The sequence below is a fragment of the Hyposmocoma kahamanoa genome, unplaced genomic scaffold (genome assembly GCF_003589595.1).
Source record: "Hyposmocoma kahamanoa isolate Upper Pololo Valley unplaced genomic scaffold, ASM358959v1 87, whole genome shotgun sequence".
NCBI lineage: Eukaryota > Metazoa > Arthropoda > Insecta > Lepidoptera > Cosmopterigidae > Hyposmocoma > Hyposmocoma kahamanoa.
The window spans coordinates 12,259,289-12,275,053 of NW_020654422.1; the positions used below are offsets into that span (position 1 = coordinate 12,259,289).

The 15,765-nt window shown below is 34.3% G+C and overlaps 1 protein-coding gene across 6 annotated transcripts; it reads right to left on the bottom strand.

Moving 5' to 3' along the window:
- Positions 1 to 619: 619 nt before the first annotated feature.
- LOC113235080 (alkylated DNA repair protein alkB homolog 8) lies at positions 620 to 11,055 on the bottom strand. Of its 6 annotated transcripts, none has more exons than XM_026470641.1 (10): positions 10,952 to 11,048; positions 9,656 to 9,915; positions 9,299 to 9,542; positions 8,114 to 8,119; positions 7,643 to 7,969; positions 7,231 to 7,390; positions 6,572 to 6,836; positions 5,772 to 5,927; positions 1,572 to 1,736; positions 622 to 1,183 (listed from the first exon to the last, which is right to left on the bottom strand). In XM_026470641.1, exons 2-10 carry the CDS (start codon positions 9,776 to 9,778, stop codon positions 737 to 739), a joined length of 1,893 nt encoding a protein of 630 aa, XP_026326426.1. In that variant the 5' UTR covers positions 9,779 to 9,915; positions 10,952 to 11,048; the 3' UTR covers positions 622 to 736. The 6 variants fall into 6 exon arrangements, with proteins under 6 accessions (XP_026326429.1, XP_026326426.1, XP_026326428.1 ...); XM_026470645.1 differs by lacking the exon at positions 10,952 to 11,048 and having other exon boundaries at positions 623 to 1,183; positions 7,643 to 7,675; positions 7,835 to 7,969; positions 9,656 to 9,789; XM_026470644.1 differs by lacking the exon at positions 5,772 to 5,927 and having other exon boundaries at positions 620 to 1,183; positions 10,952 to 11,055.
- Between the last annotated feature and the right edge of the window lie 4,710 nt (positions 11,056 to 15,765).

The following is a 15,765-nucleotide window of genomic DNA, read 5'->3' on the forward strand; positions in this document are numbered from 1 at the left end:
TTTGTATTTTGTTAAAAGTGGTGTTTTGTTATACTTTGTTATTGTAAATATTAATATTAAACCAATTTGTATTTTTCATTGTGAATAAGATAATGTTTGCGAAAATTTCATTTCTTCTGCGACTACGTCCATGTCTTTATTGTTTTCTTTAGATGATTCACTTGTTTCGTTTGCATAAAGATAAGGGCATTAACTATTTATCCTACATGTAATTAAAGCCGGGGGTATCATATCTCATTCAAACGTGAATACTTCAACCGTTTGAAAGCTTTTGCGTACTTACGCTTTCCTATCTACCTTATAGCATACCTAATCTGAAGAAATTGACCAAATACGTATTTTTATATTCAAACATGAATACTTCCAACCGTTTGAAAGCTTTTGCGTACGTGCGTCTTTCCTGTGAACCTATAGTATACTTAATCTGAAGAAATCAACCAAAAACGTATTTTTACATTTAAACGTGAATACTTCAACCGTTTGATTTGCGTACGTACGTCTTTCCTGTCGACCTATAGCATACTTAATCTGAAGAAATCAACCAAAAACGTATTTTTATATTGTATCAAAGTTAAAGAATTGTCTGTTCTTATTGTTGTGCTTGTTTTGTTTAGTCATTTATGATAATATAATCATTTTTTGTAGGTGTTTTTTCAGAAATTAAAAAATACAGATGTTCAAATGTTGTATTATTCGTTATTAATCGTGCATATTTTCGTTTTCATCCGGATTTTTTTTACTTTGATGTTTTTTTCCTACTTTTATCAGATTTTCTTTTGTCGCTTTCTTTCGTAATTATGACACACCAATTACCATCCTCTTTAAAACTGTTTAGAATTTTAATGCCGGGTACATCCTTGCATAAATCATCTAATTCGTCTTCTTCGAACACATGGTAGAATCTATAAAATACGCTCTCGATATCGTTTGAATTCTTTTCACCTGCGTACCTCATCTTCCATGGCACCAATATGTCGTTATGTTTGAACTGAGTCCTGTTTTCGTGAACAGGTAGTGTCAGGCCACTGGCTCCGATGGATCGGATTTCATCCATAGGGTTTTGCTCCCTGTGTTTGTGCAAGTAGTGTGAATCCGACTGATCCTTAGCCCACGCGGTAATCAGTGCTACACCCCCAGGGGCTAACAAACGACATATAGTTGACACGGCTTGTTGTCGCCTTCCCTGCAAAGTTATGTATTAATTTGGTCCGTCAGCCGGATAAGCGTTATTCCTAACAAATTATGTGAGCTAATTTTAAAAACTTAACTTTTATTTCTCATCATATTGTTGGTCATTGGGTTAACAAATTGTAAACAAAATTATAACTCAACATATAATAGGAATAGGCTTAAAATTTATTGGCAAGATTTGAAATAAGGAACATATGAAATGTGAAATTAATAAATATCTTTAAATAAAAGCAATGCATTTTTCACACCTACTGCAATAGCTGACAATAGCATTATTGGCTACTATTTATCATTATCATAAAGGTTATGTAGTGAATGACTGCCTACATAAAGAGCTTGAAATTATTTGTGTATTTTTGTATTTATAACTCCTAACTCACCAGGCTACTGAAATGATGTATTACGGCAATGCACAAGATGACGTCAGCGCAATTGTCTATCAGACACGGGTTGAGCAGGTCCAGTCTGATGCAATTGGAGAGCTTAAGTGATTTCATGTTTTCTTTGCACTCCTTAAGTAGACCACTGCAGCGTTCACCAGCTATCTGTAAATGTACAAGCATTTCATGGTAAATTGCCATCCCTGTTTGTCGCAAAATTTTCTATCTTGTACAAAAGTTGCTTATGCCATGAAAGAGTTAAAACTTTACAATTTTGAAATACTGCAATGCACAAAAATTATAGGATGATTATTTTCTCGCTGCAGACTCGGCCATAAATTATCGAAGCGGGATAGCGATATTGCGCGCTCTCTCTCTCAAATACACACCAGTAGAATGTGGACAGGTACGGGTCTTTTGTGTAAGCCCAGGGCTATGCATTATTGCAGTGACAGACGCTATCGGTATAGTTGACGTTTAATTTTGTTGTAATTATGAAAGTAGGAATGTAAATAAATAATAATTTATTTATGAAATACATACAACGCAAATTAAACATACAATATTAAGTAAGTGAGTAAGTAAGTGCAATATTAGTAAGGTCAAGAAAACGTGCGAAAAACTTCCTAATTTCATGGTATCTTTAATTTTCTTCTAAAATTTTAACACATTATTATTGATAATAATAGTAATAAAATAAAAAAAAGGATGCGATATTTAAACGATAGCAGATAATAAGTTAGAGTACTGCACCGACCGCGCACCTATAGTGACTCCTTTGTTTTTATCGATAATGGGCCTTAGAGGATAGAAAAAAATAAAGGAGCTGCCTATTGACCTACCAACAAATGGACATCATGACATAATATCATATAATATCTAATATCATCATGGACATAATACGAAAACCACGAAAAAAATGTCCGAAGTTAACCGTCGACAAACGTGTACACTCGTGAAACCATACAGCCTGACAGAGCTATGGTGGATCTCTCAGATGTCTATGTACATCATCGTCGTATCAAGCAAAAGGGTTTACATTCCCGATTCAGTCCTTTATTGTAAATATTAATTATTATTTTTATATACTATTATGTCGAATTTTGTACAAATTCACTTTAAAAAATAATAAAGCATTGGGCAGATACATACATACAAATATTGCAAACGTGTACGAAAATAAGCGTGTACTATAAAAAATGTACCGATATTCCAACTAATTTAAACTCAAATATGCGTAATTCCAAAAACCGATTTATAATAAAACCGTTACATTTTCAAGTAATTTTGATGCTTTTCACAAAGACAAAATTAACTTTTGATTTGTAATATTCCTAAAAAAATTCATTTGACATCATGACAATTCGAGCTAACGTTATTTCGGGCAAATGTATTTTCTGACTTCTGATAAGTAATCCCAAGCCGTAAAACGATTACAACAATATTTTGTTAGTCATTGATAACGTTCAATAAAAAATCTTTTTAAAAATCAGATTAAAATCAAGGCGACTCTATAGTTTCTTTGTTCTAAATATTTCAATCATTGTGGTTCGAACAATTGAAAATGACCAAGAAGTTTATATAAGCTTCTTGAAAATGACGTAATGGGTCTCTTTCCATCTTTTGCGCATGCAATGTGTAGAAAAAGGGCAGTTAGCTATTTGATTATTTTTTTTGCTTTTGTAATTTATATTTTCGATTCATTTATACATAAATTAAATATTATACAACTGCACAAAATAATCTTTTAAATGATAACTATGATATAACAATGTATTGGTTTAGTGAAAATATGATACAAAATCCTGTGTTTACACTTTACTGCAGTAATTTTTAGAAGTTATTAATATGTAGTACCGCATGATTGACAACCGTGCTGTCGGTCGAACAAACGAAGACTGTTGCACAATTGACGCTCTGTATACGATTTTAACGCCCTATAAGTGCGGACAATTTTTAGCGAGAACCCGACGTCCATTTGTTGGTAGATCAATGGAGCGGCCTTATCTACGGAATAAACGTACTTAACTAAACCAAAATTGTACCACACAAATGGCGGATTTAGTGTTATACCACAATCATAGATAAGTCAATATCGACATGCAAATGTATGGCTTGCATGTTAAAACTGTTTTTTATCTTTGCAAATTTGTATAGTTTACTGTAATCAAAGTATGATTAATACTAGGCTATTATTACTAGGCAAGTAATGAAACATTTTAATCAAAATTAAATATAAAGGTTTTTTTTTCTTTTTGCCTACATGCAATCGGTCCTATGCGAGACCATAAGCAGTTCATTTTTTAAATACATTTTGGCATGCCAGGCATATCCTTCCAACGTTGGGTTGCCTTTATGTAGAAAACTATTCAGCTCAGTTAGGTGAATCCCAAATGTGTTTACGCTTCAATCTTCTCGTCCGTAGTGGTACACACAATGCGCTAGCTAACTTATTAGTATGAGTGCCTATTCTTTCTTTATAGGACATAGTTAGCCTAGTTATTTCCCCAATAATTATAGGCATTATAAGATATTCGTGGATGTCATGTCTTTTAGTGAACCATGGGGCATTTGTAATTAGCATAAGCATACTGTTTTGGTATCGTTGCAGAATTTCAATGTTTGACTGACTAGCAGTTCCCCAAAGCTCAATACTGTAGGTCCAAATTGGTTTCAGAATTGTCGTGTAGATAGTTAGTTTGTTTTCCAGAGATACTTTAGACCTTCTACCCAGTAGCCACTCCAAGAACCTGCTTCTGTAATTGAGTTCATCACGTTTCTTTTGGATGTGGGTCTTCCATATAAAATTATTTACCAATAAATGTAACGATGGAATTGCATTATCGTGTAATCTAGTTACATTCAAAGTTCTATTAAAATTTGACTCTTCAAAATGCAGCGAACAAACGAAGATGGTATTTGATCCAATGTTTATGTTCAGCAGTCCTATAATTTCTTTATTTTTTCATTTGTAGGTAAACTTTAAAATAATAATAATGAAACAATAAAAACCTCTTTGTGAATTGTTTCAATAACAGAATATCGATAATATGTCTGCTTACAAGAACAACGCTATCTCAAAATAATCGTTATCAACAATCATCAAAATATACTAACAAACAGGCAAATCTAAATTAACCAAATCTAAAATAAACAAAGCAAACTTCGGCAAGACTTATGAATAAACTACTTAAATGAGTCTAATTACATGAGATGTTTGGGCTACTGTATGATTTATAGGCAGAAAAATAACACATGTTACACACCGGTGTAATGTAACATTCGGTTGATTTCCGCTTTTTCTACTGCCGCACCCCTTTAGGCTGCCTTTCCACCAGAGATGTGCTACGTAGCGAAGCAGTGTGCGAAGAAAAAATCCACTAATAGAATTACTTTATTTTCCTAGCCTCGCTTAGCGTAGCTCCGGTGGAAAAGTGTAAGTGCAGCTAAGTATTTGTACACACAAAATAGGGATAAATGTGTGCGAGTGATGCGGGCGAGGAATGTGTGCAAAACGGTGTAGGAAACTAGAGCTACTGAAAGTACGACCCTAATTGACACTGACATATCGCCACCGCTTACCCCACTACACCGTACCCCGCCCGCGCATAGCTAAGAAAGAGTTCGTAACGCATCCTCGCACAACTTTGGTGGAAAACATTACACCGTTTCACAGCGCCGCTACACATCCTCGCACCGCCTCGCTACCTCGCACATCTCTGGTGGAAAGGCAGCCTAATGCTGCAGCGATACTTTTATCAATAGTTAATTGTTCTCACTGTCAATATTTTTGTCCATTTCATTACAATTCATTCGAATAATTCACCAAAACATTTGGCCAAACATTGGTTTTGACATTTGATGTACTTCCCTTTGACAACCGGAAACAGTTATCAAAGGGTACTACAAAAATAGCAAAATGAGGACAGTTGGCATTTAAGACGACGTTACGTATTTTCGATTCCTGTGTTTGACATAAAACAATGTAGTGTTGTCTCTTTTGGCCTGATTTATATATGTCAATATAAATTGTCCTTTGGTTTCCATAGTCTCAGGTTTACGCACGCGTCGCGTATGTCAACACTAAGCAAGTGGAAGAGAGCGCAATATCGCATTACCGCTCAGATGATTTATGCCCGAGTCTGCAGCGAGTAAATAATCTCATAATAATTGGACTAAATGAAATAAAACTAAACTTACTTGAAAAATATCATTGTTATTCGCGAAATTCTTGCCGTTTCCGGCTCCTAAGTCGAGCAAAATAGATCCAGGGTCGAGGCGCTTCATGAAATGTGCAATTTTCGGCCAAGCCTTGTGACGTGTCATATTGAAGTGACTGGCTATTTGCTCATACACCTAAAAACAGAGTACTTCACCTAGATACATACATGTCATGACGCTTCTCTCCCACCGGGGTAGGCAGAGAACATAGATCTCCACCTGCCAAAATGCATAGATACCGTTATATTTATTACAATTACTTTTAAATTGAGAGTTAAGAAGCATTATTTATCTACTGTTCCATCCATTTTATAGGTATATGAAACACGTATTTTTATTATTACCTAGTTTATAATAGTTGAAATTATTTGTATTTAATGAATATTATTTATGTATATTGTATTACGTAATTTTGTTTTTTGCGCACGAAACACGTTATTGTAGTTAATTTGTCCTGTATTTAGGTCTGCAGGGAGAAATTTCTTATCAAAATAAGCAGTACCTTTTGTTTGTGTTGAGTAATATGTAATCTGTGTTTTTCCCATGCAATAAATAAATATACAAAGACTTAAAAGACAAAAGTCTGTAAATTAATTTTAATTTTGATAGAGTAACAAAAAGTTCATAATTACACAAAAAAAATTCAAAACCTAGTCAAATTTGTAGATATGTATATCTTATTTGAACCTTATGTTAACAACATAAATTGGTTGGTATATCATCACTTTGTACACGAGATAATAAGAACGTGCATATTGCAATAACAATAATCTTAGTACCTTATGAACATGCAATTCCTCCAAATTGGCAGCCAATTCCTCCGTAATCTCTTTTTTGTCAGTGGCATCGCACAAGGTCTTATAAATACATTCGCAAGGGCCTCTTCTGGTCCAACGGAACGTTAGTGATATGCGGGTCTGGCGGGGTACAGAGTCGCTGGTAACCACGCGTACACGTTTCTCTTCACCGTTGATCGTCATTACGCGGTTCTCGTCCACGACCGGATCCCACTTTCGAGTGTTTATCCCGTGTTGCCAATCATATCTAAAAGATAATGTGGTTTTGATTTTACTTTTAATTCAACGATATTTCACAGTATCATCATCAACCCATTCATACGTCCCACTGCTGGGCACGGGTATCTGGCCCAATACTGGTTGGAGAATTTACACGTTTTCCGAGGATTGTTAACCATCTTCGACGTGCAGGTTTCATCACGATATTTTCTTTCACCGAAACAAAGTAAATTTCGCACATAAATAACAAGAAACTCAGAGGTGTGACCTCGGATTCGAACTCACGACCTCTGCTTGAGAGGGCAACCATTAGCTACCACGGGTATTTCACAATATAACGATAATTTATTTGCCTTTCTTTTTAATTTTAAGTATTTGTCTGTAAAGTAGTTAATATTCCATTACATTAAACAAGTATTTACCTCGCCTCGCCCTGCATAACCAACAAACAACGAGATGGTACCACAACTGGAACATATTTGCCAGTATGATGTTTCCAATCCATCACTACTGAAGACCCCAGAGATAAAGACAAGATAGTGTCACCAAAGGGGCTGTGCTTATCCACATGTGAAGGAATGCCTGAAAAAAAAGATAATGCATTTCCTCACGTCTTCTGTAAGTACCAATGAAAATTACACGTTAAGTGTGTAAAAGTATACATTTTAGTTGTCGCTATGTCGTCGCGTTAATATTTCCTACGATGTTTTGGTTAAAAGTAGTAAACAATATACGCGTGATTACTATACACGTTTGTCACACAAACTTTTATTGGCTTACCTTATAACTTCTTAAGACTAATCAAGATTTGGAATAAGAAAAACAACCAAATACCTTGTCCAGGCAAATATTTATTCACAGTCAGCTGATCAGGTATGCCCAAATCGAATCCATGTTCTCTCAATCGTTCCCACAATACATTACAAACATCTGGAATCTTTGTTTCCAATGGATTATCCAAATCAACATCGTTGGTTCCATATCTAAATTCATATCCAAAATGTTTGACAAGACGATTCTTCAGCTTCTTATCTTTTTTTGGGGCTTCCATCCAATCAAAATGTGAATAGAATTGATGCTCTTCTTCTTTGGTCAAAAATTCCTTCAATAAATGAAGGCCTTTGGGAATATCGTAGAGACATATGTACTCATCATCCACAACTGAATAAGAAATGAATGGAAGATACCTGTAGTTGACAGTGTTGTACAATAACATGTATTTCATTCACCCATTCAAGAAATTGAAAACATAACAAAACATATTTGTTTTATATATCAATGAAATACATATAAAATTAAACTCACCAGAACCTAAAACAGAAATTACAAAATAAAATAAACAACTTCATTCTAAGATAAAGAAAAAAACAAACAAAATGTAAAAATAATAATATTAAAAATCAGATATTAGAGTAACTTTGTAATTTAAAATTAATACTAACATCTAAACAAGATAGTCTATTTACTCAATGTCTAAGCATATTTGACAGTTTTTAGAATTTTTCTCTATTTCTAGATATCGGTCTAGATATTTATTCAGAATAAACTTCATAACTGCTGAATGGACTTAGATGAAACTTTAATAATCATCTAATACTGAGGGTTTTTCTATTAGCTTTTTTAAAAAAATAATAAAGCGTACCACAAAGGTAGAAAAACAACTCAACTTATACATAACAAGCTTAGTATTTTCTTTACGATTTTCGTTAACTATGATGGAACAATAATTGCACTACCGAGGTAGGTCAGACTGTTGAAAAACTGACTGAGAGTTCAGGGAGGGCTGCTCCCTGTGAAGTTTTAAAGTTAGAACATTGTTTTTATAATATTGAGTCATCAAAATTTTCTACAACATATTCTTTTAAATTATAGGGTTGTTAAATGAAGTAGTGGTGAGGGAAATTCATTTCTGTCCAAAAACATTGATATGAGGCCATCGCGCAGCGAACAGTAGTTGCCTTAGCCTTCAAACCCATATCAAGCAGATTTGTTTCTGTCTAGTAAGGTTTCCATGTATACATATAATATTATGTATAAAAAACTTCTTTTTTTTACAAAAACTGCATGGTACATCGCTCAAGAAGTTTTTAACTATAGGTATTCTGTATTATAGTAGCTTAATTTTACAAACTTGTTCCCAGCTTCAAATATAAGCTTGACAAAATAGCATCACATTTATAGTTCATAAAATGTAAAATTGAACTTTTATTGTTATTGTGTGAGAAAAGGTATCAAAGGTATTTTTGCTTTAGTTTTCCACAATGTTTCGTTTCCTAAAGCTGAAAAAAGGTACAGTTTTCCTCTGAGCTTTATGTCTACCTCTAAAAACAATATCAGCGTCATAACTTGATGTCAGCTATAGTGCAGTTGAGCGCATAGGTAGTATTTACATTCACTTGGACCTACAGCAGTAGAACATAATATGAAGGACAAATAAATACAGGAAAATATAATTAAATACAAAAAACACTACATTATTTAGAAACTCACTTTCTTCCACATACTGATATACGATTTCCCCTCCAATGTCCCCTGAGAGACGACGGCCATTTACTTTTTTAAAGAACACCTCAGCAGCCTCCGTACTGTTAAACACAAGGAAAGCGAAACATTCTCCCTTTACTGACACAAATTTCTTTAGTGTACTAACGTCCACACCATAGGCCACCATCTGCTCAATCATATGCTCTTTTGTGAGCCCAACTGCCTGTCCCGCATTACAAATGATGATATTCTAAAAACACAACTGTTTATGTTAGGAATCAAAGCAAATATATAATATGTAAAAATATAATAAATATGAAATATTATGACGGAATATGTAAAAAATAAATAAATATTACATACTGGCCCAGGAATTTCTGTACAACATATTCCTCGGCTTTCCCGCAACCTGGCGGCATATCTTAACGATTTACTGGACAACTTATCTTTATTCATTCTTCTAAACACATTTGGCATATAAAACATAATAAATACACAATTTTTCTTTAAAGCTCCATCAATACCATTGATGAGTCCATTAACATCAAAGTTGAATACGCATGAGTTTATTATTCAGAATATGACTGGTTATTTTCAGTTACAGACTTCACTTAGAAGAGAACCTACAACAACAGAAAACACAAACTTTTATAAACAGACACAAATTGTTAATTTTCATAAATAAGGGCATTTTAAACAGGAAGTGTACTAATGTTAGGACCTTGGATTATTTAAATATTAACAAGATGAAGGATTTTAGGAAGAAGGATATCAAACAGAAGAATTAAAAATAGAGTTGCAGTCAAGAAACACCTCGAAAATGCTAAAAATCTCAGCTAAGAACACTAGAGTACATATTTAGGAGGTAAATGTACACTAATGATCACAGAAGTCACATTTTTCAAGATCGATTTTCTAGTGAACATTAAGATTTAGGGAGTAGCTCTGGTGGAACTTTTTGGCGGAAAGATTGCCAAGGAAAGTTCCAGACATTTGTGGGAGAGCAATGCTATCATCTATATCATGTACCTGTAATAACGTATGAATAAATGAATTGAATTGAATTGAATTGAATATCTTTAGGGTCGCAAGGCAAACACTGGTCATACAATCTACTTGCCAAGCATGGTGGCTTCTTTTGCACTTTCGCTACCTTTTATGTCACTGTGGTCCAGGATCCATGTCAAGCCCACTTCAATATTTTCCATATGACATTTTTTTATGAGATGTTTAATTTGCAAAGTCACACAAAAGTTTCTTCAGCATGGACTGGGCATGTAACCAAGACCAGTAAGCAGCTCATGAGTCCGTTAAAATAAGGGATTTGTTCAGGTTGTGGGAATATACAAAAGACACCTCTTCACCAAAAAATCACGTATATAGGTACTTTGAGGAAAATCCACAAATATCACAATTCTAACCCGGACACGTGCGCTCCTTATGACTGGTAAATTCAGAAAATGCAAGCACGTGGAATAAGCGCAGAGATTGCACAGGGACTTTAAGTTTTACCAATAATAGTTAATTTGTTCTCTTATATAAAATATTTACTTGGTCTTACTGAAACTCATGCACCGATAGACATATAAAAAATTACATTACATTACACATTACATTACATTGAACACAGAACCTAAAATCACAAAACACAATACTCACTAAAATTGATTCTGGACAGAATTAGCAAAATATTTTTTTTTTTTTTTTCTTTATTAAGGCATTGGCAAAGCCATCAGCCTAAACATGAAGTTTAATTATGTTTCTGTAAATATGGCCGCCACAAAGAGGATAGGCAATTTGAGGCGGCGTGCTTGGATTGACTCGGGATTCCTTAAAAGGGTGGCGATACGGGTATTTTAGTTCGAGATTCGTATAATTTCGTGTTTTAATCTTCGATTAAGGCACAATAGCACTATCCTATTCCACTTTATACTAGATTGCACAAAATAATTGAAAGTCAAAATAAAAACGACACTTTTCCCTCCAAAAGGTCCAGAGCGAATCCATTAGCAAAATATTCTTTTATCACTTTACTTTTTTATGTTGGCCCCATCGTGACACACGTTTTCAATCTCAGGGTCGTATTCTAGAACTCTACTCAATGCTCAAGTCACGACTTGAGTATGATTCAAAGCACTAAAAAAATTTTTTTGAAATGAATTGTAGAATACGACCCATATGAGACTATGGTAACACATATATGTCAACATACGTTGACATATATAAATCAGACGTTATACGTATAAGAGTCCGACCGAACTTTCGGTTTCGGTTTCGGTTTCGGTCAAAAAATCAAGTTTCGGCCGCAGTTTCGGTTTCGGCCAAAATTGGCCGAAACTTTTGCCGAAACCGGAACTCATTTCGGAAGTCGTCGTGCGCGCTCGCCTAACTTCGTTTCTCGCGGCAACGCTATGGCGAACCTTGGCGGCTCCCACCATGTTCATGAATTGTCGTGCGGCGCGGCGCGTTCGGATAGCTACGTAGCAACAAACACTTACTCAGTGCGTTATCGCCCGACTTGAACATTCTTTGGAGGTTATGTTTTGATGGAACTGGATTACATGTAGGTAAGTTTCTGTTTTATTTCTGTACTTGAATCATTTAAATAGTCTAATATTGAGTTAGAACAGTTACTTTGTTTTGTTGTCATTAGCAAATCAAGTCACATGTAAAAAGAGATAATAAATGAAAAAACTGTAACGTTGTATAGGTAATCTTATTTCAAGATTTGTTTTTATTCCGATGATTTATTGATTTAGTTTTTCTGCATTAGGGTTATTATCCTGGGTCAGCGGCCTGACATATACAGTTATTGGAACAGCAGTCCATATCCTATGTTGAGACGTGCAGTTTTAAAATACCTTTCAGCTCCACCTACCAGTGTCCCGAGGGAGCAGCTGTTTAGTGCTGCTGGCCAAATATACTCGGATCGTCGCAATAATTTATGAGGTGAAAACGTTGACAAACTGCTTTTCTTGGCGTACAATATAAGACTTTTTAATTATAATTATTAATAATACCAGAAACCAAAAAGGTAGCCCTAAATATGAGCCATTAAAAGTTTTTTTATTTGAGTTTATAACTGTTTTCAATTTAAATGTTTACTGTAGTGTAGTAGTGAGTTACTTAATTCTAAATGTAAGTGAGAATGTCCTACTAATTGTGATCTAGGTATCTTTGTTAATTCTAAATTTGTGATTTGATTATCCTACCATTGTGATCCATTATTGTTGAGACTGAAACTAAGATAAAGATTAAGGTAGTATATATAGGATATTAAGAGTTTTATTATTAATTTTTATAACTGTTTTCAATTTAAATGTTTGTTTACTGTAGTGTAGTAGTGAGTTACTTAATTCTAAATGTAAGTAAGACTGTCCTACTAATTGTGATCTAGGTACCTTTGTTTATTCTAAATGTGTGATCTATCTTTGTTGAGACTGGAATTAAGAGTTTAATAGTAATTATAGTAATGATTAGTTTTATATAAGAGGTAAAAGAGACTGATGATTCTTTTAAGTACAAATGCAAACCAAAGTATTATTTAGTAAGATCTCAAATACCAATACTTAGTATTTAATGAAACAGTACCAGTTAGTGAATAAATGGTTACAACAAAATACACAGTGCTTTCATTTCTTGTAATTATTGTAGAATAATGGGTAAAATGCACCAAAATTCAGTATATAAAGGTATTTTATACTTGACCACGTGAGTTTCGGTTTCGGCCGAAACTGAAGTCACGGCCGAACATTCGGTTTCGGTTTCGGTTTCGGCCGGAAAACCAGTTTCGGTCGGACTTTAATGTATAGGATGCATTTCGACGTCGAAAACATAAACATGTTATTGTCTTTGTTTAACTATTACGTGCCGTATTAAGCCAAAAGAGATAATGCATTGGTCTGTGTCAAACATGGGAATCGAAAATACGTAACGTCGTCTTAAATGCCAACCGTGTCTACTTCGCAGTACATTAGGTACATGATACCATTGTCAAAGGGAAGTACATCAAATGTCAAAACAAAACAAATGTTTTTCCAAATGTACTATTGAATTATTCGCATGTACTATAATTAAATTGGACAAAAATATTGACAGTGAGAATAATTAGGTAATAATAAAAATGGGGAATTATTTGTATGGTAACGTTTTAACGCGTGGTGCGATTTGCTTCATACTTGAATATTTTTCATTTGTATAAAAATTGTACGCGGACGAAGTCGTGGGGAAAAGCTAGTACATGATAATTGTTGATTTCTGATAATTGATTTTTACAACTACTTCCATTATTTCTGTGTTAAAATTTCTTGATAGATTCATTTGCTTAAGAAAACCCGGGAATTAACGGGAATACTAGAATCCGCAGAAACACTTGGACTTGTATTTGACAGTTAGTTAAAAGATGTTACGTAAATATGTACTAAAATGTAGGGTAAAGGCGTACCTCTTAAAGTAATTTTTGATATTTTATTTAGTAAATACAATTAATACTATGTAATGTTATATGCCAGTAAAGTAGGTATAGGTAGGGCAATGTTGAGTGTGTGCGTTAAAAAAAAAGTAAGAGCGCGCATGTCGCCAACAAACTGCACAACAGTTTGGTGACTATTACTAAATAAGTTACCAGTTAAAATTGCTTGATAGATTGATTTGTTTAAGAAAGCCAATTACGTGAATACTAGAATCCGCAGAAACCTGAATAAAACTGGTACCTACTTGATAGTTAGTTAAAAGACGATATGTAAATATGTACTAAAATGTGGGTTAAAGGCGTACCTCTTAAAGTGATTTTTATATTTTATTTAGTAAGTACAATTAATACTATGTAATATTAGGGGTTAAAGTATGAAATTGCCGTTTTATTGCAATAGGTTCTTTGAATATTCATAGAATCTTCATGGTTTGAGGTTTTCGAATGAAACTTTTTTCAAATGGTTTCTGTGATTTTTTTTTTTTAATTTGAAACATTTGAATATCGACTTTCAATTGTTTTTGTTATTCAATTTAGACAAGAAAGATGGATACTGCGAAAATTCGAGTGATTTTTGAATACGAGTTCCGACGCGGAACTAACGCGGCAGAAACAGCCCGCAATATCAATGCTGCGTTTGGAGAGGGGTCTACTAATGAACGCACCGTGCGATTTTGGTTTAAACGCTTTCGTGATGGAAATTTCGACTTAAAGAACGAGGCACGACGAAGACACGACGACACAGGTGAATAACGATGAATTAAGAGAGATAGTGGAAGCCGATCCTAGTCAAACTACCCAGGAATTAGCGGCATGGTTTAACGTTACCTTACCCACAATATTCTTGCGTCAAATCAATAAAATAAAAAAATACGAAAAATGGGTGCCTCATGATTTGACTGATCTGCAGAAAGAAACGCGTGTTGAAACTTGTGTTGCCTTGTTGAACCGGTACAGAAATGAAGGAATATTGGATCGAATTGTAACATGTGATGAAAAGTGGATTCTTTATGATAACCGGAAAAGAAAAATGCAATGGCTGACCCCAGGTCAAATGCCACAACAGTGTCCTAAAGCAAAACTTACCAATAAAAAGGTAATGGTAACTGTTTGGTGGTCTCAGCATGGTGTTATTCACTATAGTTTTCTCCGATCTGGTCAAGCAATAACGGCAGATGTCTAATGTGCCGAACTCCGAACCATGTTGACAAAACTAGCAGTAAAACAGCCCCGACTCATGAATCGATCTTCACCATTATTGCTCCACGACAACGCGAGACCTCACACAGCACGAGAAACCATTTTGACCCTTCAGGAACTGCAGTTAGAAACCATTCGTCATCCTCCGTATTCACCAGACCTTGCTCCAACGGACTACCATTTTTTTCGTGATTTGGACAATTATCTACGTGACAAGAAGTTTTCTTCCCAGGAGGCAGTACTTTAACCCCTATTATTATATACCAGTAAAGTAGGTATAATTAAGTAAGAATGCGCATGTCGCCAAAAACTGCACAGCAGTTTGGTGACTTTTACTCATTAAGTTACCAGTTGTAATCTTGAAAATTTTTTTTTTTAAGTTTAAAAATGTGTGTTGACATTTATAATAATATACCACACGAGATTAAATTATTAGACTTGTGTTTGTTTAGGTTTGGTTACAGTAAACTAAAGAAACAAAAAAAAACAGTTTCAACATTCAAGCCATACATTTGCATGTCGATAATGACTTATCGATAGATTATGGTACAACACTAAAGAAATACGCCATTAGTAACTTTAAAAAAAAAATTTGGTTATATGCACGTTGATTCTGTAGTTAGGGCAGTTTCTTTCTTTTATTTTTTTTCCATCCTCTAAGTTTTCAATACAATTAGCAGAAGACTATGTCTTTCTAATTTGTTATTAGAAGCTCTCAAAATCTTTTCTATAACTACAAATTTTCTAGGATGATCCCTGTGACACTTCATTTGATGTTTTCACAGGGATGAGGTAAAGTCGA

What these genes read in the sequence shown, in the direction of transcription:
- LOC113235080 (XM_026470641.1), bottom strand. Translation starts at nt 9,778, where the DNA reads ATGTTTTATATGCCAAATGTGTTTAGAAGAATGAATAAAGATAAGTTG. An exon ending in TAAATATTTGCCTGGACAAG is followed by an intron (nt 7,391 to 7,642) that starts GTATTTGGTTGT and finishes CTTTTTTTTCAG; the next exon opens with GCATTCCTTCACATGTGGAT. An exon ending in GTTATGCAGGGCGAGGCGAG is followed by an intron (nt 6,837 to 7,230) that starts GTAAATACTTGT and finishes ATTATCTTTTAG; the next exon opens with ATATGATTGGCAACACGGGA.